General features: G+C 51.4%; 1 protein-coding gene across 1 annotated transcript; it reads right to left on the bottom strand.

Moving 5' to 3' along the window:
* Window positions 1–691: 691 nt before the first annotated feature.
* Window positions 692–22,889, bottom strand: MAP1A (microtubule associated protein 1A). The gene is given in 8 exon segments (XM_021009193.2): window positions 692–2,367; window positions 2,624–2,844; window positions 3,023–3,617; window positions 3,619–10,875; window positions 11,100–11,240; window positions 11,509–11,591; window positions 21,550–21,651; window positions 22,625–22,889. Coding segments are annotated over 8 exon segments (8,787 nt in total). The 5' UTR covers window positions 22,857–22,889; the 3' UTR covers window positions 692–2,211.
* Between the last annotated feature and the right edge of the window lie 228 nt (window positions 22,890–23,117).

Raw genomic sequence — 23,117 nt, 5'->3', positions numbered from 1 at the left:
TCCTACTCTGGATCACCATTCCTGAACTTGGTTGTGAGTCTTCGAGGAACATTTTTGGGAGAGGCTGTGCCTTTTTTGCCACCTCCTTCAACCCAAGTGTAGATACTGTTCCCAGGATAGTGAGAGTCCCTATGGTTTCAGCTTCTCTCTCCCCACCCCTTGCAACCTGACCACTTATAGCAGGCCCATACAATCATAGCTTCACTGGGGACCCTACCCAGCTCCCCACTTTACCATAGTCTGCCCTATAGGTGTGAATTTTCATGGTGGGATCTGAACCCTAGGAGATTCTGGATCTTGTAGACAGTGAGGGGCCCTACAATTAGTCTATAATCCTAATTTGTTGTTAACCATCAGTCCCTGCTTCCCTTGGACTCTAAATCCCTTTCTCAGGAATCCTCCCTAAATTGTTACTGTTTTTCCCACTCATAAACTCTTGTTTTCTGTGCTTAAGCTTTTCTACCTGTTCTCAGAAACCAGCACAGTGGGGCACAGGGACATCCCATCCCTTCCTTAACACATAAAGTTCTTTTGGAGGCTTCTGGCCACCCTCCTTTGAAGCTAAGGTGAATCCACCTGATCTAAGTCCGCTTGGGAGAAGGGGCAGCAGTGGGAGGAGCAGAGAGGGAGAAACTAGGGTCCATGGACCAAGCAATATGTGAAGTCAACAAGAGCCTGGCCACCCAGGTAGTAACTGCCACAAAGTTGGTTTATTGTTAATGTTCGAGGTGGCTCCTTTACAACAGTGGGAAGATGAGTGTGTGGGGGGCCAGGGGAAGAAAGGTTGGGTAGGGATGAAGAGCAGAGCAGCAAGGGGAGGGAGCAAGGAAAATAACTGATTTTGGTTTCTTCCCTTCAGGATGGGAGCTGAGCCCATTCAACCAACTGTGTCAGCGTCTGGGCCTCACAATCTGGCAGCAGACAGGCAGGGCAACACATGGACTTTCTGGGGGCGGGGGGGGGAGGTCCCTTTCTCTAAGGTGCCATGTTCAGCCTATTTTGATCCTGCAAGGGATGAGCTGTAGTTTAGCTCCACCTCCTCCCCTGCACTCCCCACCTCCCCCATCCCACTCTTCCTCTGCTATGGCTTCCACCTCCCAGCTCTTAATTTCTGGAATCTCTGGGCTAGGGAGGAAATAGGTATCCTGATCTCAGCTACAGGATGGCAGTAGGGTATTGGGAATGTTGGGGGTATTGCACAATGTTGGGGTGTCAAATGTTAGGGTTCAGGCAGTGGCGTATTTTCACCCATTACACACCAGGCCAGCATAGATGGCCACATGCATAGAAGCCAAGCAGGAAAGGTTTGGGCAGTAGCATGGGAGGGAATATGCCATGGAGTCCGGGGGCTTGGATAAGCTCAGGGATTGGGCTGGTCTGGTTCCTCCCTCATCCCCTCTGCTCCTGGCCTGGGCATTAGGCCCGTGGCATATGAATGGGATTAGAGGCAAGACCCCTGCCTTTGCTGCCTACCGATGAGGGGCAGAGGCTGACAGGGGAAAGTAGAACCTCCCCTCTTCCCCAGTTTGGCCCATTGGTCAAAAGAGCTTCAAGTTTTGGATTGAGACATTTAGATGTAAAGGAATCCTGGGGGCAGGGTAGCAGCAAGACACCCCCAACTCCTGCCAGAATTGGAGGGTGGGAGGGGATGAGAGACAGGGTTGTAGCTCTGGGCATTTAATTGACAGTATCATGTCCCCACGTCGTATAATAAATTATAATTGGAAATCCTGGGATGCAAAATAAATACTTTTGGGATAGGGAGGTCCCCCAGGAATGGGGAGTGATCTTCCTCCATGCTAGAAAACAGACCTCTCCATGAGAACCCTGGGTCCTGTACTTATTCCCACCCCTACACTCCAGCCTTTGACAGCACTGGAAGAAATTATTCCAAGGTCCCCAGGCAGCAAGTGACCTTCCCCTGTCCCCATTTTGTGCCTACCCCACCTCCCTGCTCCCTTTGGTTCTGGGGAAATCCTTTGGTTCTGAGACCTCTCTCATGCCTGCAGATAAAGGGAAAGGAGGCATTGTGTATGGGGGGTGGGGGGTGGGGGAGGAAGGAATGATGCCTCCCACTCAACACAGCCCCCAGAATCCAAGCGTCTTGCCCCATTCAGCCTCCATAGCCCCCCACTCCCAAAAGACTCAGCTTCAGCCATTCTCTGGGAAAGCTGGGGAAAGGGGTATGAAAGGGAGGGGAAAGTGGTCCCTTCAGAACTCGATCTTGCAGGCCGGGAAGGACTCATCCTGCATGACCACCGTGCTGCTGCTGGCCAGGACGAGGACGTTAAGCTGTTGCTGCTGCTCATGTGTCTGCTGATACCATTCACGGGTCACTTCCGTGTCATGGGTAGGGATCAAAGTTACCTGAATGGGGATAGGGTTGGGAGAAGAAACATGCCAAGGAGAAGTAAGAGCATGATAGGATAATTTCTAAGAGTGGATATAGGTGAAAGGATGGGGGAAGTTGACATTCTTATTGATCTCTGTATCCTCCCAAATCCAGTGGGTTTTCCCCCACAAAGGTCCCCAGAAAGATTCAGATTATGTTCTATCTCTGCTCCGGACAGAGTTGGTCACAACTAGGGTTTGCCCCTCTTTGCCAGCTCCGGCTTCTGCTCACCTGCAGATTCTCTCCCCACTGTGCTTTGCCCTCCAGCAGTGCATCCAGGACGGCCCTGCTTGGCTCTCCATTGGCAGGGTCATTCCCACTGACCACATAGTAAGCTGCCCGTACACGGCGGAAGAAGTCAAGGTCAGCGGTTTTGCCACTGCAGTGATTAGGGATGTAAGCGAGGTCCACATACACTGGAGGGCCAGAGCCACCCTTCTGGCCCATGGCAGCTATAGATAAAGAAATGTCAGAATTCTTGGTTATAATAAAGGGGAGCAAAAACAGGACCCACCTCTCGCTTCTTCCCACTAACTCTCCACTTCTGCTATACCACCACCTTCTTTCAGGCACCAGCCTTCCATATCCTATCCTAAATCAAACTCTCTTCCTTTTGTTTTTGCTACTTACTTGAACCAGTCTTGAGCCCATTGACCAGTCCCTTGGTCAGAACGTTGTGTCCGTCCTTTTCTTCAGGTGGTACCTGGCCTGCGGTGGCACGGGGCCGAGGTGGGACTCGGGAGGTGGGGCCCTTCCCAGGAGTGGGAGAGCGTTTGCCCCGAAGATCCAGTCGCCTGGCAGGGGAGGCTGGCTTGGCCCTGCCTAGGGCCCTTCGCCCACTCCGCCCCTTTTCCTTCTCCTTTTCCCGAAGCCGTTCAGCCCGCCCTGCATCTGTACTTAGACCCTCTGGGTCAGCCATGCACACGTCAGGGCGTGGAGGGGGTGGGCAGGGGTCAGGTTGGGGGGCTGGGGGTGGGTCATGGACAGGCCGGGGATGGTGTGCCCCACTGACTCCCCCAGCTTTGTCCACGGGTAGGAAGTCACCATCTTCGTCTGAGTCTAGTGCTGCCTCCGCTGTGATGGAGGGACACTCCTCAGTCTCTGGGGGGACATCTGAGTCTGACTGTGAGGAGCCCGAGTCACTAGCAGAAGTGGGAGGTGTCTCATCAGCCACAGGGCCTGGTCCCCCAATGCCTCCTGGCCCCCCCACCCTGCGCCTTCCCCCCTCGCTCAACTAACCGTGCCTCTTCAGTGGAAAGATCGCTATCATCGATGGACCTAGGCAGGGAAGGGTTGAGAAAAGATGGAGAGAGCTCTCCACAGCAGGGCCACGATTCAGCAGCACATCCTTGAGGCCCAGATTCTGGCTCAGGGGAGGCACTGCTGGGCCGGCTCCTTGTGGATCCCCCTGGACACAAGGGCGGCTCTGGAGATAATAGGGTGGCTGGCCGGGTGCACTTCTCTGCTCCTTCAGGCCAGCCTCCACATTCCCAGTCTGGGCGAAGCTCAGCTTTCTCTTCAACTTCTTTGGCTGTGGGGAGCCCTGGGGGACTGGGACTGGCCTCAGTAGGGCCATTAGCTGCACAGTCCCTGGATGGGCTTGAGCAGGATCCCAGGGCCTTGGGGGCTGCTCCCGAGCACTCCAGGCGGCAGGGCAGGGTACCATCATCCATGTCCCCAGGCAGGATGGGGGCAGGGGCAGGGCTCAGTATGGCTGGAGGGGCTGGGCTCAGTGTGGTCAGGTCCCAGAGGCTTCTGCCTTCTGGTTCTGCTCCTGCTTCCATCTCCCTAGCTGCCAAGCTTAGGGGGAAGCTCTCAGCTACACTGGTGATGACGGGAGTGGTGGCCTCTGATGAGGAGCCCTCCGAAAGGGCAGGCGAGGCAGGCCGGGGCAAATTGGACAGGAGAGGAGCCCCAGGAGAGGTGGGGGATGGAAGCTGGGGTAGTGAGGAGTCTAGGCTAGGAGCCTTGGCCACCTCCAGGTATTCATCATGCCGTGCCCTTGTTGGGGGTCCTGGGGTGAGAGCTAGCGCACGATCCCCAGAGAAGGCAAGGGAGCCACAGGGTGCAGATCGAGGCTCAGCTGGAGAGGGCAGCTGCGGGGCAGACGGCTGCAATGAGGAGAAACCAAAGGCTGAGGCAGGAAAGTCCAGGCTAGGCCGAGCTGGGGCAGGGGGTGAGTCAGAGGAAGTACTAGTAGGCACTTCAGAGCCAGCCTTGGGAATAGAAGGTTCAGCAGGAGTAGGGGATGGAGGACTTAAGGGTCGGGCTTCTTTCTCTGATGGCTCCCGAGCCCCCTTCTCCAGCTCAGAGTCACTGGCATGTTCATCCCAACATTCTGCCTGCCCTCTACTTGACTCTTTTGGGGATAGGGTTACCTCTTCTGGTCTGCAGCTCAGGATGTTTCCATCAGGAAGGGGACTAAGGGCTTTGCTTGGAGCAGCAGCACGGGGAGGCACAGCTGGAGGGATGAGACTGGGCTCCCGACCCGGCTCTTGGTCGATTTCCTGCCTCAGTGCACCCTGTCCAGGAAATGTTGCGTAGTGGAAGGCTATGTCTGTACTCCGGTCCTTAGGGGAGGCTGGAGATGACAGCTCCTTTTCTGCAGGGGTATGCCGGCCAGCTGCCTCTTCCTTGGCTGAGATTCGAGGGGGCCAGTCCCCCGCTGCACCCAGTGGGGGCTCCCTGATTGGACAAGCGGAACTGAAGCCAGAGAGAAGCACCTGCTCATAGATATCTGCATATTGAAAGCTCCTCTCCTCAGGGTATGGTGTGGGCTCCCTCTGCTCTGGCTCTGTCTGTTCAGGCTCCTTGGCTTTGGAGCACTCGGAAACCTCTGAGCTTTGAGGGCGTCTGTCAGAAGTCCCGTCCTCCTTTCCACTCTCTCCCTCTCCTTCAGCCTTTCGGTAGTCTTTTCCTAGGGGTGAATAAGGCCCCCCTTCCAACTCAGCTGCTCCCTCCTGCACTGCAGCCACCACACTATCATACTCAGCCATACCCCAAGAGAAAGGGGCAGGAGGGAGTGGCTCCGGGGCAGGTGTGGGGGGTACTGGAGCAGGGGACTGAGGTGCCGGGGGGAGTGGCCTGTCTTTGGGAACCCATGGGGGGATCTCAGCCAGCCACGAAGGTGTAGGAGGCTCTTTATGTGTGGTGGGCTTGGGTTTGGGCTCTGGGCTGGGGGTCTCTTGGCCTAGGACTGAAGGAGCAGCAGCATGATCCAGAACTGAGCAACCCATCTGCCCAGCCAGCTCAGGTGGGGAAGCTGGAGGGGAAATGATCTCAAAGGGGGAACGAGTTACCCTCTCCTCCTTTGGTGGAAGTCCAGTGGGGGACTCTGAGAGCCAACGCTCCATCTCCAGTTCACCCTGTGGTGACACCTCCTGGAAGCTCTTATAATCTGGGATCCAGGGGCTCCTGGGTGCATGATCCAGAGGGAGCACCTCTTGGTCATCATCGGGTCCCTCATCTAGGAAGGTGCTCTCCCGTTCTTCGCTGTACCGGGGTCGGGCCCCTGGGCCTGGGGCCCTGTCCAGTTCATGTGGGAACCAGACCTTTCTCTCACAACTCAGCTCCCTCCAGTATATTTCCTCTTCTGCTGCCCTGTCCTCTGGTTCTTGCCAGTACCTGTCTTGCTTATGGGCCCTGTCCTCCCACCTTGGAGCTGTCTCTCTTTGTTCCCCAGCTGGAGCCACCCTGGTTGGGGCCGGGCCCTGCCATTCTCTGCTCACATCTTCCTGTTCCCTCCAGCATTTCTCCTCCTGCTCTTGGGACTTGTATTCCCAGATGGAGGCCTTGGTCTTATCTAGGGTTTTGTCCTCCAAGGTCTTCTCTTTCTGCTCCAGGGCCTTGTCTTTTTCTGCTAGGATCCTGTTTTCTTCCTGTGTTTTTACCTGCTCTGGGGCCTCGTCTGGTGATTTGTCCTGCTGCTTTGGGGCTTTGTCCTCGGGAACCTCGCCTTTTTCATTTGGGGCTGTGTCCTCCCTCACTGGGCTCTTCTGCTCTAAGTCCCTGGCCCCTTCCAAGGCTGTGTCCTCCCCTTCTTGGATTCTGTCCTTCTCTTTCAGGGCCTCTGCTGGGGCCTCATCCTTCTCCTGGGCCTCATACTCCTCCAGTTCCCTGCTCTTCTCCAGGGCCTCGTTCTCTTCTAGGGATTTGCTCGTCTCCAGGTCCCTGCTCTTTTCTACCAGGGTCTTATCCTTTTCCTCCAATAACTTGCCCTTCTCGTCAAAGGTCTCATACTGCTCCAGAGCCTCATCCTTTGGTTCTGGGGATCTTCTCTTCTGCTCCAGGGCCTTATTGTCCTTCCCTAGGGCCTCACCCTCCCACCCTGGGGCTGTGTCTTTCACAGCTGGGCTCTGAGGGGGCTTAGGGCCTTTAGTGAGAGAGCTGTCCAAGATCAGATCGTCCTGCTCAGGGCCTGGGGTCAATCCAGGAGAAAGCTTCAAGTCTCTCAGTACCTCACTGGGAGAGGAGTGACTGGCAGATGCCTCTCTGATGGGGCTCTCATCTGTGACATGGGTCTGAGCAGTGTGTGTTGGGGATGCTTCCATGAGAGGAAGCCCTGTGGCTGGATGGTCAGATGCAGGGACCAGGTGATGAGTGGCATGCTCAGCTAGGGCTTGAGGCACTCTCTCCTCCTTTTCTTGGCTCAGATCCCCAAACTGGACAGTACCTAGACTGTCTGGTGACAGTTGCTTGGAGGAGATATCTAGAGAGGTCTCTTTGCTAGGACTCTCTTCAGAGAGAGAAAGTGACCTGGTATCCTCAGGGGAGACTTCTGGCCAGTGGTCCTTGGGAAGGTCATGTTCTGCTAAGCCTGGGGGAGACTGTGAAGCAGGTTCTTTGCTGGCAGAGTCTGGGGAGATTGCCTTGGGTATTGAGAGAGATTCAGCCTCTTCTGGTGAGGGGACTGTGCTAGAAACCTGGGGCAGTTCAACCCTGTGGATCTTGTCTGCCTCTTGGAGTGAAGCCCCTAGGCCTCTAGGAAGGGTCTCTGCACTAGGAATCAGGGCTGGGCTCTCTGGAGCCTCCACAGTCTCTAAGACAGTGGCTTTGTCCTGTTCTGGAATCTCTGGGATTCTGCTCACAGCTGTTTCTTGGGTGTGAGGGCTCTTGAGTATTGGGGTATGCTCCTTCTCCTTTTCTGGTTCTCTTTCTACAGTTTCTGATTTGGGCTCTTCCTTAGAACTGTCTTCCTTGCCAGCCCCTGGTGCACATCCAGCCTCTCCCCAGGAAACTGCTTCGTCAAAGTCCTGAGGCTCAGACTTATCCTCCACTGGGGACTGGTGGAATGGTGTGTGGGCAGCACTGGGGGGGCCTGATGGGGGTGGTGAGGCCATCTTGACTGTGCTGTCATCAGGACTGAAGCAGCGCTCCTCTGGTTCCCCAAGGATCGGTTCCCCTGAGTGGAGAGTAGATCCAGGAGTGTCAAAGAGTGGGGATCCATAGTGATCCTGCAGTTTTTCTGTTAGCTCCACATTAGGCGTCTCATCTCCCTCCTCCTCTTCTGCAGCTCCCTCTCCAGACAGACCTCTTCCTGGGACCTCTCCCCTCCTCTCAGTCTCACTGGGCACTGGGAAATCCTCATAGGGTGGAGACTTGAAGCCTTTGTCTTCCTCCAGGGAGGAGGTGGGAGAGATGGTACCAGCAGATGGTACATAGTCTAGGCCCTGAGTAGCTTCAGTGCGCGATGAAGGGATACTAGTGACTGTGTCCAGCAGCAAGGAACTCTTGCCTGTCTCTTCAGTCTGGGGAGCTGTGAGTGAGGCTACTGACTGGTCTTCAGCCACTGATGTGGCAAAGGAAGACAGCTTGTCACACTCGGTGATGGAGGTGGCTGAGGACACATGTTCTTCTTCAGCCAAGGGGGCAGCCACCATGTTAGGTGCGTAAGTGAGGAGTTCTGTTTCTGGGGGCCCATAGCCCTTGGCAGGGGTGGAAGGTACAGTACCATCAATGGGCTGGCTAGTCTCAAGGGAGCTGGGAGCATCAGGCCCAGAGAGGTCGTAGGTACCTGGAGGAAACCTGGGTGGGGCAGGGCGCTCCTCAGGCTCGTCATGAATCTCCTCATCTGAGATGGTCTGCTCTGTTTCTGAGTAGCCAGGGATGGTTTCATCCTGTATATATGAGACATGCTCTGTGGCTCCTGCAGGAGTAGCTAGGCTGCTGAGGAATGATGTCTCCTTTTCAGGGGCCTTACCCTGTGGTCCCAGGTCCCGACCCCCAAGAGCCTCCTTGCCCTGTGAGGTGACCTTCAGTGATTCCTGCATGTGGTACTTTGGGTAGAAACCCTCAGCCTTTGTCTCCTCCTCCTCTTCTTCCTCCTCTCCATCTGATGGATGTACTTCTTCCATCTCTTCTAGCTCAGCTTTTTCAATCACATCCTCCTTCGTCTCTGGTTCACTCTCCTCTCTGGCCTCTTTTCCTTCTAGAGACCTCTCAGCTTCCCTTTGCTTCCCATCCTGGACCTCCCCAGCATCTTCACCCTCCTCTTTTTTGGCCTCAGAACCAGGGCTCCCGACCTTGCAGGCGGGTCCTTCGGAGGTTTCTGGGGCAACCTCTTTCTCTCCCTTCAGGGCCTCGTCCTGATCCAGGCCTGGGCCAGAAGGCACAACATCCAGATCGGCTGTGCTGGGGAGCCCTTCTTCCCTAGTTTCAGGAGGCTGTGGTCTCACCTCCAGGTCACTGTCCTTTTGCTCAAGCAAAACTCTCTCTTCACGCTTCATCTCCTCAAAGTCCCGGGTGAGGTCTTCTGGTGAGGATAAGACCAGCTCTCTTGGCGCCGTGACTACCGGCGGTGGTGCCACCTCCTTCTGGGCTGGAGGTGTCCGGGGTTCAAGAGAGACCTCCTTCTCACGGACTGCCCGACTCTTTTCTGTCTTGACCCTGCCTGGGACCTTAGCTTTGTACAGTGTCTTTCGTACCTCAGGAGTAAAGGGTTTCAGGTCTGGCTTAGAAAATTTCTTGGGTTCTGGCTTAGCATCTTTTTTCTTATCCTCCTTCTTAGCATCCTTTTTCTCTTCCCTCTTCCCCTCCTCCTTCTTGATCTCCTTCCTCTCCTTCTTGATCTCTTTCTTCTCCTTGTCCTTTTTCTCTTCCAGTTTTGACACCTTCTCCTTCAGGTGCTTCTTCCCAGTCTTATCTTTGATCAGCTTCCTCTTCTCAGCCTTCATCACTTCACTGGACTCGGTTCGGACCCTCTCAGTCTTGGCTGCCTTCTCTGGAGGTTTCTCTGGGGGCTCCTTTGCCCTCTTTTCACTCTTGGCTAGCTCCTTGGCTAGCTCTGACCGGGCCTCCTTAGCCCCTTCTTCAGGCACCTCCTCCCGTTTGGCCAGCTTACCCACAGCCGGCTTGGCAGATGCTTTGAGGCTCTCTCTGCTGTCGGCCCTCTGTTTGATCTTACTGGGTTTCAGGTTAGCCGGTACAGACCCAGAGGCTAGGTCTTTCTGTGTGGCCACAGGATAGCGGAGGAAGTCCAAGTGACGAAGCTTCTCCAGCCCCTCTAGGATCTTGTTCTGGGGGGCATTCCCAGGGAAAAGCACCCGTACGATCTTCTCTGTGGGACTGGCTGGTAGCCAGACTACCAGGGCGGTGATAGAGGTGAGGTAGGGCACTGAAATCTCACCCTCTTTCCCATTGGCCAGCACGATACCAGTCTTGGCCTTGCTGTTGCCCGCCCACTTTTGCATGAGGAATTGCATTTCCTTGCTGTCCTTGACAGGATTGAGGACATACATATCCAGCCGGCCCACACCCATTTTGTGGAAGAGAGTCAGTGGCTCGATGGTGTTGCTAACCACCCGGTACAGTGGCTCTGCCTGGATGCCCAAACGGTTTAGGTGCTGCAGGGTCAGGCAGGCCTCCTCGATGCTCCGCTTGGCTTTTCGGGCAGCATCAGGCAGGCGCAGCTTGTCAGGGACATTGAAGAAGACCACCCCAAGCTCAGGGGAGATGAGATTCTTGACCCAGTCACTGTAGCTGCTGGAGCCTTGGGACTGTTCCTCCTCCTGCTCTGCCACCTTGCGCTGCAGCAACCCATTGATGCCAGGCAGGTTATCTGCACCAATGTGAGTGAGCAGGACCGAGTCGATGCGATCAAGGTGCCTCACCAGCTTCCAGAAGCAGGACTTGCGGTCAGAGCCACCATCCACTAGGATGTTGAAACCATTGACAGCAAAGAGAGCAGAGTCCCCACGACCGCCAGGGAAGATGTAGCAACAGGGCTTGGAAAGCTTGAGGAAGCCTCCAGAAGTAGGGGGCTCCAGAAGGTCAAAGGGAGATGGCACATCCACAGTCTCAGAGACATATTCTGCAAACTCAGCCACACCATCCATGGTGGGCAACGTGGGTTCTGGGTTTAGCCGAAGGTGCAAGGTTTCCTGGGAGCTATATTGGCCCAGGTGGCTCCAATCACCCTCACCCAGACACGACACAGTGAGGGAGGCCTGAACGCTGGGGTCTCTGTTGCTGAGCAGTTGTGCAACCTAAAGGAACAGAATAAAAATCCAGTCAGGGTCATTAGAGCTCTTACCTGGTGTTGGGTTCCACCTCTGACCAGAGTCCCCACCCTGATTCTTCCCAAGGCTGAGGGCGCTAACATAAGAACCTTTCAATGTCTTCCATGGCCCTCCTTCCTTCTCAGTCCCCAGTCCCCTAGTGATTGCCTGCTTTTAGGTTCCCTTCTCCAAAACTCCAAAATGAAGCTCACCTCTGGATTGTGAAGGACCTGGGCAAAATTCTGGTAGGAGTAGGTGCCACTCTGTAGGATGAGGTCCCCACCAGGCTCTGAACTCTGTCCACTCAAGATCAGCAGCTTGTGGGCTGATGCGCTGGTAAGGAGGGAGTAAACCTAGAAAGAGGTAAGAAATAGACAAAAAGACAACTGTACTTTTCTCTTCATCTTATTCAGTCCTGTAGGGTAATGCCCTAGTCCCCTTTATGTATATATACTTTGGATTGAGTCTGGGATTGGTATGGTACCTCTGGAAGGAGAACCCAGAGATGGTGGGAAAGGGAGAATTGGAGGTCAATTGTGGTGACTCTTTGCCATGTGGTAGGGAGTCAGGGGAGAAGGTATCTCAGTATTAAGAAGGAAAAGCACTGGTCCAGTGCCTCACCTCAGAGCTGATGCTCCCTGCATTGGGGTTTACCAAGATGACTGTCTCGAGGGTCTCACTTTGATGACAAAGGGTCCGTTGGCCTGTGACAGAGAGAGAGGCATTTTTGAAATGGAAGAGGGATAGAATAAGGTGGGACTGTAGGAAATGATTAAATGATAAATACTTGACTTGATGAAAGCATGATGGGGGTTGGGATGACAAGGCTGGAAGGAATGGGATACTAGGGAACATGAGAATTTGGGGAGGAAAAGAGGCTGGCTAGATCAAGAGTACAGTATGCCGAGCCTCCATAGCTGGCCCTTCCTCTCCTAGAAGCAGCAAGGTGGTGCAGCGGATACAGCACTGGGCCTGGAGTCAGGAAGACTTTAATTAAAAACCGGCCTCAGACACTTGCCAAATACTGACTCAGTTTCTTTAACTATAAATTATAGATAATAATAGGATTAAATAAGATAATTTTTGCAAAGTGCTCAATATTTGACACACATTTTTAAAAAAATCTAACATTTGTATAGTGTTCATTATGTTCCAGGCACTGTGGTAAGGGTTTTACAATTATTATCTCATTTGATCCTCAACACAACCCTTGGAGGTTGGTGGTATTATCACCCCCATTTTACAGATGAAGAAACTGAGAGAGCTGTTCAACACAGTGCTTGGCACACAGTAGGTATTATATAAAATGCTATTTTAAAAAAAAATCATTCCTACCCTTTTCAGGGACTGCTACCTACAGGGACCTCTACTCTAGCTTGCTTCCTCCAAACTGGTTATCTGCTTTCTCCTCTAGTTACCCAGGCATACTCCCAGTCCTCCCCCTCTACCCTCCCACCCCAGTGCTTTGTCTACTGGGACTCCTGCCTCTGACTCCCTGGTTGACAAGGAGCCTTTGTCCAACTCGAGCCCTGTGCTCCTGGTGCTGCCTGGGGGTAGGGGGCCCAGCTGGGAGGTCCCCCAAGACCATGATCCTCACTAGACTTCCCTCTCATATCCTCCCATGCACTTTTATACCTTCAGTGGGGCTAGGAATGGGTAGATGGTATCTTCTGAGCAGTGTCCAGGGCTTCCCTCCCTCTCCCCACCCCCACTCCACTTCTAGCATTCTTTTTAGAAAGGCTCAGAGAAGTCCAGAGTATATAATAGATCCCTAAGTTTGACATTTCAGAAATAGAAAGATGGCTCGACTCCTTTACTCTGTTCTGTGGGCATACTAGACACCCCAAATCCCAGTACATACCAAGCACCGAGCAGAATCTCAGTGCTTTTCTGAACCATACATATCACTTTCTGAAACCCCGAAGAGGCCCAGTTTAATAAAACCTCCCTAAGAATCCTGGCAGGGAGTGGTCTGAGAAGGCATTGTGGTAAATAGAAAAATTCTCTGGACTAGGAATTAGGAGATCTGAGTTTAAGTGCTGGTTCTTGGAAAAGTATGACCTTGGAAAAGTCATTTAACCTCTGGATGCAGTCTTCTCATCTGCAAAATGGGGGGACAGGAACTAGATGATCTCTAAAGGTTCTTTTAGTTCCAAAATTTTATGATTCCGTGATTCCCCTTTCCCCCCTCTGACTCTCCCCTAGCTATGTTTCCTGTGCCCAGGCACAGAAAGCAGAGTCTGCAGAGAAGGGTTGGATAGCTACCCAAGGAACTGTGGAGAGAAAGGAAATGCTCCAGTTCCTGTCTCCCCCCATCCCCATTTCCAAATTCACATCCTATCTCATTTCTTGGAATCTTAGCAAGAAATCAATGCATGGGGTATAAAAATCAGGTGGTGAGTCAGCAGATGAATAGAGAGCCAGCACCTCCTGTGTTCACCCTTAGCCTTTTAATCATATATTTCAAGGTAGCAGAGGAGTTATCGTGGGTCTAGATTGGGAGGGGACATGAAGGCAGGAGCCTAGCCTCTGCCTGATAATTCTTAGTCCTGGGTCCCTCTTGTCTTTCCTTTCTAGCTCCCCAGGCCAGGGTGATTTGAATAAGGGCATTTCTGAGAAAGATGCATCTGACCCCAAACCATAAGATGTAATTTGGAAAGAATGTGGAAGAGGAATATCAATGTCAAGACCAAACTGAAAGAAGGGAAGAGTAGGAAATCCAGAGATATGGAGGGGGTAGAAAATCCAATATGATTTAGGAGTAAAGAATCTTAAAAGGAGAAAGGGGACTTAGGGGGTTCTATTCAGCTAGTCTGGGAGTAACAGGCTAGACTGGGGTTGGGTTGGGAGATATGAGGGGTCATCCATAACTTATCTTGATGGAAAGAGCCTGAGCCCCCCTCCCCTTACTCCCATACTCCAAAGGTCATACATTCCAATTAAAAATGTAAAATCCAAACAATCTGATTGGCATCACACTTCAGGATTCCTATTTGGCCCTAAGAAATCAATCTGAAACACCCCCCCCATTTTTCTGATGGTCTTTCCCAATTCTGTCTCCATCATGCTCAGAGTGCCAGTTACCAAATACATGGTTTATCTGCCTCCTTGCCCCCATACTCCCATAAGGTCCTGATCTCTCTCCCCTTTTCCCTTAACTCCCTTCACTAGAGTGAGGGGACTAGGGTATAGGATCTTACCCCATTCTTCCTCTTCCCTTAGGAAAGGCTCCCTAACAGCTTCCCTTGCTCACGGATATCGGGGCACTTTTCTGGGTGGGAGGTGGGGGGGGGTGCTGAGCCAGGGCAGTGGAGGAGGCAGGTGGCTCCGCAGTGAGGCCGGGTGTGTGTGGGGGATGGCTCCGGCAGCTGCAGTGTGCCGCAGTGTCTATGTGTGTGTGTGTGTGTGTGTGTGTGTGTGTGTCTGTGTCTGTGTGTGTGTGTGTGTGTGTTCAGCTTCGGCTCCTCCTCTCTCTCCTTCCCCCCCCCCACACCATGACAAGTCATTTTCTTGGCTGTCTCTGCAAGGGGGGTGGGGTGAGGGGTAGGAGTGTGTGGGAGAAGCAGGAACGGAGTGTGCCCCTCGAAGCAAGGACCCTCACTTTGGGAATGGAAAGCAAAGATGAGGAGGGGGCTGCAGGGACATCATAGGAAAGGATTAGTCTGGAAACCTCAAGGGCTCAGTCTGGGAGAGTAAGGATGGCTGATGGTGAGGGTGAGGCTCCCAATCTCAGCCATGGTTCCAGCCAGTCGAAGGGCAGGGCCTCAGGGGGTGCAAGTGATAGGGGTTTCTAGACACCTGGACTTGACATTCACTGACAGTAAAGGATAACGGCTGCAAACTACCCTGTCCTGGAGGACGCTCCTGCCACGTTTCAATGACCCCATCCCCCAGTGGCCCCCCAACATCCCCACAATATTCCCTCCCATACAGAAGCCCATTGCAGTGCCATTTCCACTCCCTCCTTGCCAGCCCCCCAATCTCCCCAAGCAGCTGGGAAATCTGGCAGCTGAGGCTCAGGGACCCTCCCACTAAGGCACATTCTCCATACCAGCCTTTGCCCCCCCACCCTCCCAAATCCCCTCCCTTTACACCAAAGATTCTGCCCTCCATGTCTGTGTCATCCCAGGCTGCTAAGGGATGGGGTGGGGTAGGGGGAAGGCATAGGGAGTGAGGGTCCTGGTATTAGGATCATCATGCAACATCCTCAGCCTCAGAGCCCTACAGCTCCACCCGGTCTATATCAGGACTGTCACAGACCCAGACTGGGCTGCTTCCCTGCCCAGTCCTGGTCCTCCCTGGCCTCCTGCCCTTGAATTCCTCCCTCTTCTGACCATCCTTAGGCCTGTCTGCTACCCCACCCCTAGGCTCCAGAGTCCCAAATTATTTATCCCCACCTTGTCCTCCCCTCGCCCACTCCCCAGTTCCTCTTTTGCCTTTCCTCCTGTGCCCAACGTTCCCCCATCCTTAGCCTTCCCCTCCCCTCCCCTCCTCCAGTCCAGCTCCTACCCTGGGGTGTGGGAGGGGGGGCCCTCATGGAGGCGGGTGGCTTCGGCCCCAACCAGCAGCGATAGGGAAGAGTCTGCAGCACTTTGCGGGGGGAGGACTTGGCTGGCTGGGGGGGGGGAGGTAGGCGGGATCAGGGCGGGGATGGGGGGCTGGATCCATGACGAGGCACTAGAGTCTTAACTCTTTCCTCACCCTTACTATATTCCACTCTGTTTTAGAGCTGCTTATATGCCTCCACTTCGGGAAGATACTGAGGGAAAGAAATCTGGGGGAATACTAGAGGCCATAAAGAAGCAGAAGAAACAACCTCTCCCCTCACCCCCAGCCCTGCCAGCATGGGCTTTTCTCCAACTCTGTCAATTAAGACATTTACTGAACTTTAATATGCACAGGATTTTCTGCTAGGCATGGGGTGGGTGGCGGGGGGGGGGGACACAAAGAAGCGGGAGATGGCTGTGCCTTCCCCCATTCTGTCAAGCACCATCTGCTCTACCCTTGGTAGGTTCAAGGGAGCACTCCCCATGTCCCACAAGAAGCAAGAGACAAAGAAGCTGGAGGGCAGGGAGGCTGAGAAGGTTGGGGAGGAAGAGAGACAGAGCCAAGGGAACGTTGGGGAGTGGGGGAGGCAGTGAGAGGAAATCAAGTGCAAAGCTTCCTGAAGCTTTGTCCAGTCCTGAACCTGTAGCTGAACTAAGGAGCAAAGGGAAGAAAGGCCCATCTTAAAGCAGGGGCTTCAAGTTTTTCATTTGATGGGGCATAGGGACACCCTGTGAAGTCTGAGACAAGTGTGGCCGAGGAAATGTTCTAGAGTGCCTCCGAATTCACCATTCTCCAGTTACTGGGTGTGAAGGAAGGAGCCTACGATCTGCTGCTGTGCCCTCTGTGAGAATTCCCGGGGAAGTCAAACCCAAACCAGTTTTTTTAGGCAGGGGGTCTGTCTGGACCTGTGATTTAATCACAAAGTCATGGATCAGAGGCCACCCAGTAAAATCCCCTCATTTTATAAATGGGGAAACTGAGGCCCAGGGAGCTTAACAAACTTGCCCAAGATCACGAAATTAGAATTTCTACTCTGGATTGGAGACCCACCACTCATCTGCAACAGTAGTCTTAGAGAGTTGCCTGACAGCACTGAGAGGTTAGGTGATTGGCCCAGCACCTATCAAGAGAAGAGATTTGAACCTGAGACACCCTAACTTCACATCAGCTCTCTACCCACTCCCCTTCTCAAGCTTCTTTTACCGTAAGTCGATGATTCATGTAAGTTATGCATGAAGATGTATTCTTTCCATCCACTTAAAAATGACACAAGTTTTCTGATGTTAATGGGGGATGGCGGTGGATCACTCCCTGTCTTTCTCCCTCTAGGTCTTTCTCTGAATTCTTTGTGTCTTGCTGCCTAAACTACCCTCCTCTAGTCTCTGTATCCTCGTGGTCCTTTCTCTGTCCCACATTTAGGGAAATGCTCTAAGTAGTCAGGGTGAAAGCTTATCGAACCTTAATGCTTCCATTCCATTTGCAAAGTCATCAGGCTCTTCTCTGAGCTATTTCTTCCCCTGTTTCCGTCCATCATTCCTCCTTCCCAGCCTATCCTGGTAACTGTACCCATTTCCCCTGCATCATCTCCCCACCCTCTTTGCTGCCTTCCACTTTACTGTGTCACCTCATTCCAGAAATCTCACCTGGACCTCAGAGAGCAAGCGCTGGAAGGTCAGAGAAAGTAAATCAGTCCCTGGTCCTGGACAGCCAGCATCTCCCATCCCCCTCTTAACTATGCAGTAAGAGGAGGAGCTGAGTCATGGAGTACCCTAGTAAGGGGGAGGCGTTACTGATCAGATCCAGGGATGTAAAATAGCCACAGCACCAGGGTGGGGCGAAGACCCAGTACAGAGAGGGAATAGGAGTGGGTAAGGGCGGGATGAAGAAGGTAAAACATGGAAAGTGAAGGCAAAAGGCTGGCTAGGCTGAGTTCTTACCACCAGCAATAGGAGTAACAGCAATCCTCCATGCCTATTCCCCGATGGTGTTTAAAAGACATTTTCTACCCACTCCCTGCTCCACTCATACATATCTCTAGGGGCCTTGTGTTGAGAAATGAGTGAGGGGGATATACTGGGGACACAGTTTCAGCCCTGACAATAGTTTTCCTATAGTTCTTCCTCTGCTTCCACCCACCCAGTGAGCCCCTGGCCTGTTTGGGGAGTGGCATTTTGAAGAGAACGGAGCAAAAACCCATAGACTGATGAAAACATATGCCTACTTCAGCACAATTTTTTTTAAAGCACATTATTCTGCTTCCCTTTGAAGGGAAGGAGAGAATACTGCAGAGGGGTCCAGAAAGGCCTGAGGTAAGTCCAGTGATTCCAAAGGGGCAGGTCAGTACAGTTTAGCCTTCCACTTTATCAGACAGCCGCTTAGACCTTGTGGCTCCTGGTTGTGGTGTCTGAAGAATAGATAAATCTACCTGCTAATGGCTTGGGAGAGAATCTGGAAGCCTTCCTAGGTCTCTCAGGCTCTAAGGACTATCTGTGCTCTTTAAAACAAATAGACCGAGGCCCCCATCCCAGATAATTAACCTCAGAGTTATGTTCTTTCCCTTCACACCCCTGCACCTCACCTCACCCACCCCCCAACTCCCTGCAAATACTCAGCACTAGAAAGGTCATTCTAACCATAATTCTTATTTTGATTCTGAGTTTGTGTTAATAAGACTAAAAAAAACCCTATTGCTGTACAATGGAAAGAGTACTTAGATTTGGGGCCAAAAGACCAAAATTTGAACCCTGGTCTTGCCATTTTACCTGTGTAACCCTGGGAAAGTCACTGGGCCTCAGTTTCCTCCTATGTAAAATTAGGGCTTTGGACTAGATGACCTCTAGTTCTTCTAGTTCTAAAGCCATGATCCTAGGAACTGTCATTCATCAAGGCTCTAAAGGGACAGATGCCACGTAACCATTTATGGCTCTATGTTCTGCAAAGAAGGACTTATCCTCTGGAACAACAATGCCATTCTCTGACCACCAGAAGGCATTAGGCAGGTGGATGTTTCCTTCTAAGGGAAGACCACTCTTCCCAGGGGCAGTAGGAGCAAGGAGATGTTATTCCTTAATTTTACTCCTGGAAGAAGAATTTCCACCCTTTTCAGCAGTTTCTTGGAACAGGGTTGTGCCATGGCCTCAAGGAGAGGAGGTCAGAGAAAAAGACCAGGATATCTGTGGGATAAGCATAAGGGATCAGACACAGAGTACAATGTTGAAGGGTAATATGGTGCCTTGGAGAGACCTTGCCTTGGGTTCAGGAAGACCTGAATGTGAATCCCCCTCCTTTCACATTTAGCTGTGTGACCCTGGGCCAGTCCCTTAACCTCTCTGGGTCTTCGTTCCCTCAACAATAAACACACACACACACACACACACACACATATAATAGATATTCTAAATAATTAAATATATATATATATATATATATATATATATATATATATATATATATATATATATATATATACCTCATGAGGTTATTGTGAGGTTCAAATGAGATAAAGTGATTTGTAAACTTAAAGCAATACACAAATGTCATAATGTATTAGTCCTGGTTGGGCCAATAACTTTCACTGTTTGACCTTGAGTAAGACAATTCTCCACTCTAGACCTCTTCTGAAAAAGGAGGAGGCTGGATTAGATGATTAATAGAGTTTCTTCTATTTCTATGGCTGTATCTGTACCTTACTTTCCCACAAACATCCCAGAAGTGTTTACAGCTGCTCTGGCCTGGCTGGTGTCTCTGAGACAGCTGGTGAGGATGTAGTATGTTTCTCTATTGGTATTTGAAAGTGTTTGGCTTGGAGGAGAGAGGAGGGGAAACAAGGCAGGGTGAGTCTGTGACTGTTTTCAGCAGTGTCTTTTTTTTTTCCTGGAAATTCTCCAGGACACCCCACCCCTATCCTCTCGGAGGTTGATCTGCCACCAAACAAATGTTGATGTCTAAAATAGTAGCAGTACACTGCTACTTTCTAAGAGACAGAGAGGGAGAGAGAGAGAGAGACAGAGATAGAGACAGAGAGAGAGCGAGACGATTTGATCCTGAGATGTATGAGCCCAATTTCCATGACAAGGCCTGTGGTTGAAGAAACCTGGGTTGAGTATCTGCATTTCTGTCTGAGACAGTATCTGAGTGTGACTGTGTGATATTATTTCTGTTCCTCTGTGTCCTGACTTAAAATATGATTCAATGGCTTGGTTTAAATTTTGATCTTCATTTCCTTTGCTATCCTTCAATATGGCCTACTCTTGGCTTAGTTCTCTGACCTTGGGCAATTTAGAAATCAGGAAACTGAACTTCAGTTTCCTCATTTGTAAAATGAGGCTAGTAATGCCTGCCTGTTCCATTAGGTTGTTGACAAGTTAAAAAGAAAGGCTATGTGTGAAAGCATTTTGTGAAATGTAAAGCAAGACAAACAAATTATTATGACACTATCATTGTTATTGCATCTACATAGTCATAAGGGAATGATAGTTAGTTAATCACAGATAGTTAAGATGGAGAGAGAACCCCAAACCTCAATTTTGGTGTTACTTTTACTCTTCCCTCCCATCCAGTTTTGTCAGAGTATCTGGTAGTAAAACGTGGTAAATCAGTTTTTTATTCTTGTCAGCGCTAATGGAGGAAGTGATGGTGTGGATAATCTAACTCAGATCCAAAAACAATTTATGTTTGATTTCATAAAACATTGTTTTATTTTTAGAAGACAAATTTACCTAGTCACGTTTTGCTTATTTAGCCTGGTATGAAAATTAGTTGTCATTCCCCAAGCATGCAATATCTGACAGCACAGTGACTATGTGGCCCAAAAGTATGCTGGGATGTCCAAGGGATGTCAGCCTGGGATTTAAAAAAATTACTGCAGATTATCCACCAAATATACAATCCATATGGAGATAATGCAGAATTGACTATACTAACCTTCTTCTCTCCCTTCTCCAGCACTATCTCTGGAGGTGTCAGTGAGCAGGTAGTAGGAGGGAAGATTAGGAAAAAAGAAGAAGAGGGGGAGGAAAAAGCACTATTTCTAGAGGTGTCAGTGAGCAAGTAATGGGAGGGAAGAATAGGAAAAGGAAGAAGAGGAGGGGGAGTTTTTTGGATAATCCACACACTAGAAGCTGACTGTTCAGGGTGTGAATATAATCAGATGAAGGGATTGTGCAACTCACGTTTTATACCTATGAAGCTAGAGCTACTTGAACTCAATATGCCAATAATTTGCTAATAATATGCCTACTCATGCTTCTTGTGAGCTATGACTTTTTGTGCTTTTATATGGGGACTGCAACACTATCCCCAGTCTCCTCATAGCCTAGGCCTAGATGCCTCCTAGGAATCTATGAATATGCTTTTGCAACCAAGAATCAGGGTTCCTAAGATTATCCTTTCTGAAGTCTCTAACCCTAAGTCTAACCCAAGAAGATGAGAAATTGCAACCTTTGGCTTTTATTCTATGACCTAAGAACCTCTGAATCACTCAAGATCTGTGAGATCTACCTCACTCTTGGTTCCTAGGACTCAACCCTGACAGGAGCCAAGCCAACAAAGTCCAAACAGGAGGCACAAGGAAACTCGTTGAAGACAGGGACTATTTTTGCCTTTCTTTGTATCCCCAGTACTTAGCATAGTGATCAGCAGATAGTAAACACTTAGTAAATGCTTGTTGACTGACTGACTAGTAGATGTTCTGTGAGTGACTAGAAGAAAAATGCTGAGCAAAGGGATGGGGAGTGACTATGGGAGCTCTGAAGAAGAAAAGTGGGAGAAAGAGAAGAGGAAGGTAGGAGAAGAGCAGGTTCTGCATGGCAAATTATTTCTTTTTTTAAACTGGAGAAGTAGCCAGTTCCTATGTATAGGGCTAATGAATGTCATTCCAACACTTGTCACCAAATTATCCTTCTCTTCTGGCTGAGCCAGATCTCCACTGCCCTCCCCTTCTTCTCCTCCCCCCACCCCATAAAGCCCTGGGCTCCTCCCCATCAGTTTCAAGGATCCTGGAATTCCCAGAAGGCCCATCCTTTTCTGGTCTGAAGTCCCAGTAGCAAGACCCACGTCCTGCCCATCTGTCCAGCCCTCACCCAAAGGATATAGACAATTGCAGATGGACCTGACCTTTGACCTCTGAGGAGAAGTGGGCTAAGTGCCGGGTAATGAAGAGTCTCAGCTGCTGATTCAGGTTGCAGGCGGATAAGTCAATGTTCCATGAAAGAATCCCTGTGAGACAAAAACAGAGAGAGGGACAGGGTCAAAACAGTCAAGGTTCGAGAAGTAGCAGGTGCAGGAAGGAAAAGAGTACAAGGCATGCAGAAGGGCTAAGAATATAGTAGCATAGATCAGCTTCACTGGTATATCTACAAAGCTAAGAAAAATTTCTCCTGTCTGTCCTCACTGTCACTTTCTCTGGACTATTTCAGGGTGGACTAAACTTTGTAAAGAATGAGTTTTTCTCTAAAAATTTTCTATAAAAGTTTTCTTAATGCTGCAAAAGCAAAAAAACCAAACAAAACAGTTTTGTCCCCACTTTGCTATCATTCCTGCTTCAAAACTTTCAGATATTCGAGATTCTAGATTCTCCTTCTCTGCCCCCTCCTCTGCTCCACCCCACAGCAGCCTGAGAGTCCCCCGCAGGTCGTGTCTCTGCAGTGCTGCGCCACAGGCCCCAGAAGTCTTATCCTAACTAGCACCTTAGTTCCCAGAAGCTCAGAGACCCAGAGACAAGTGAAAAGAGCCCTGGTGTTTCCCCTGTTCCCCAGGGGCCATGACTGAGGGGATTGGGTGGGACCTGGGAGTTCTACCACCTTAAAAACTCTCCAGAAAGGGAAAGGGACTACTGGGAAGATTCGAGATCCTGAGACACTGCGGGACACTGGGCGCAGAGCCCGGACAGGCATGGGGGGCTGTACAGAGCCCCCTGGAGACTGCAGGACAGCAGTGGGGAGTGCGGAAAGGGCATGGGAAGCTAGGTGTGGTTAACGCATGGGGAAAGCCGGTGTCGTATGAAACAGAAGATCTACATAGGACAGAGAAAGCAGCTTAGGTAAATGGTATAGATAAATGAAATACACGAGATGTTGGGGATGTGGAAATTTGAGGTGAAGGATGAAGATGTACGAATTAGAAGATGCAGAAAGGACTAGCAACACGGGGCGGAGGATGCACTGAGCGCAGCCGGGACCATGGTTCTCACCTTGCTCCAGGTGGACCCGAACGGCCCGAAGCTGGCTCTCGGTGCCGATGTCTCCGATCACGATGAGTAAGGAGTGTTTCCGCGGGTCCCAGCGTGCGGCCGCCACCCCAGCCTCGCTCGGCACCTCCCCGGGGCTCTGAACCAACCGCGCGCCGGGGCTGCAGAACCCCAGCCCGGGAGTTGTCTCCATGGTAACGCCGGCAGGCCTCCCGGGCCCAGCCTCGGTCTCCATGGAAACCTCCGCGGGCGCGCTAGGCCGGCTAGAGCCAGGCTGCGGCAGGGAGAGTGCGCTGCTCTTAAAGGGCTACGGATGAGGCCGCCCATTGGCCGAATCTCGTCAGGGGGCGTGGTCCCAACACTGCAGGGGCGGGACCGAAGTTCCTGTCTGAAGACGGGGCAGTGTGAGGCCGCAGGGCTCTGTATGCGCAGGGGCGGGGACCTTCCTCCTTTCTTCACCCCTCTCCTTCCCTAGCATTCCCCTCCCCCTCCCTAG

The sequence above is a fragment of the Phascolarctos cinereus genome, unplaced genomic scaffold (assembly GCF_003287225.1).
Source record: "Phascolarctos cinereus isolate Bilbo 61053 unplaced genomic scaffold, phaCin_HiC Scaffold_3;HRSCAF=262, whole genome shotgun sequence".
Taxonomy (NCBI): domain Eukaryota; kingdom Metazoa; phylum Chordata; class Mammalia; order Diprotodontia; family Phascolarctidae; genus Phascolarctos; species Phascolarctos cinereus.
Note: the sequence above shows the minus strand (reverse complement) of the source record. Positions and strands in the feature narration are given on the sequence as shown.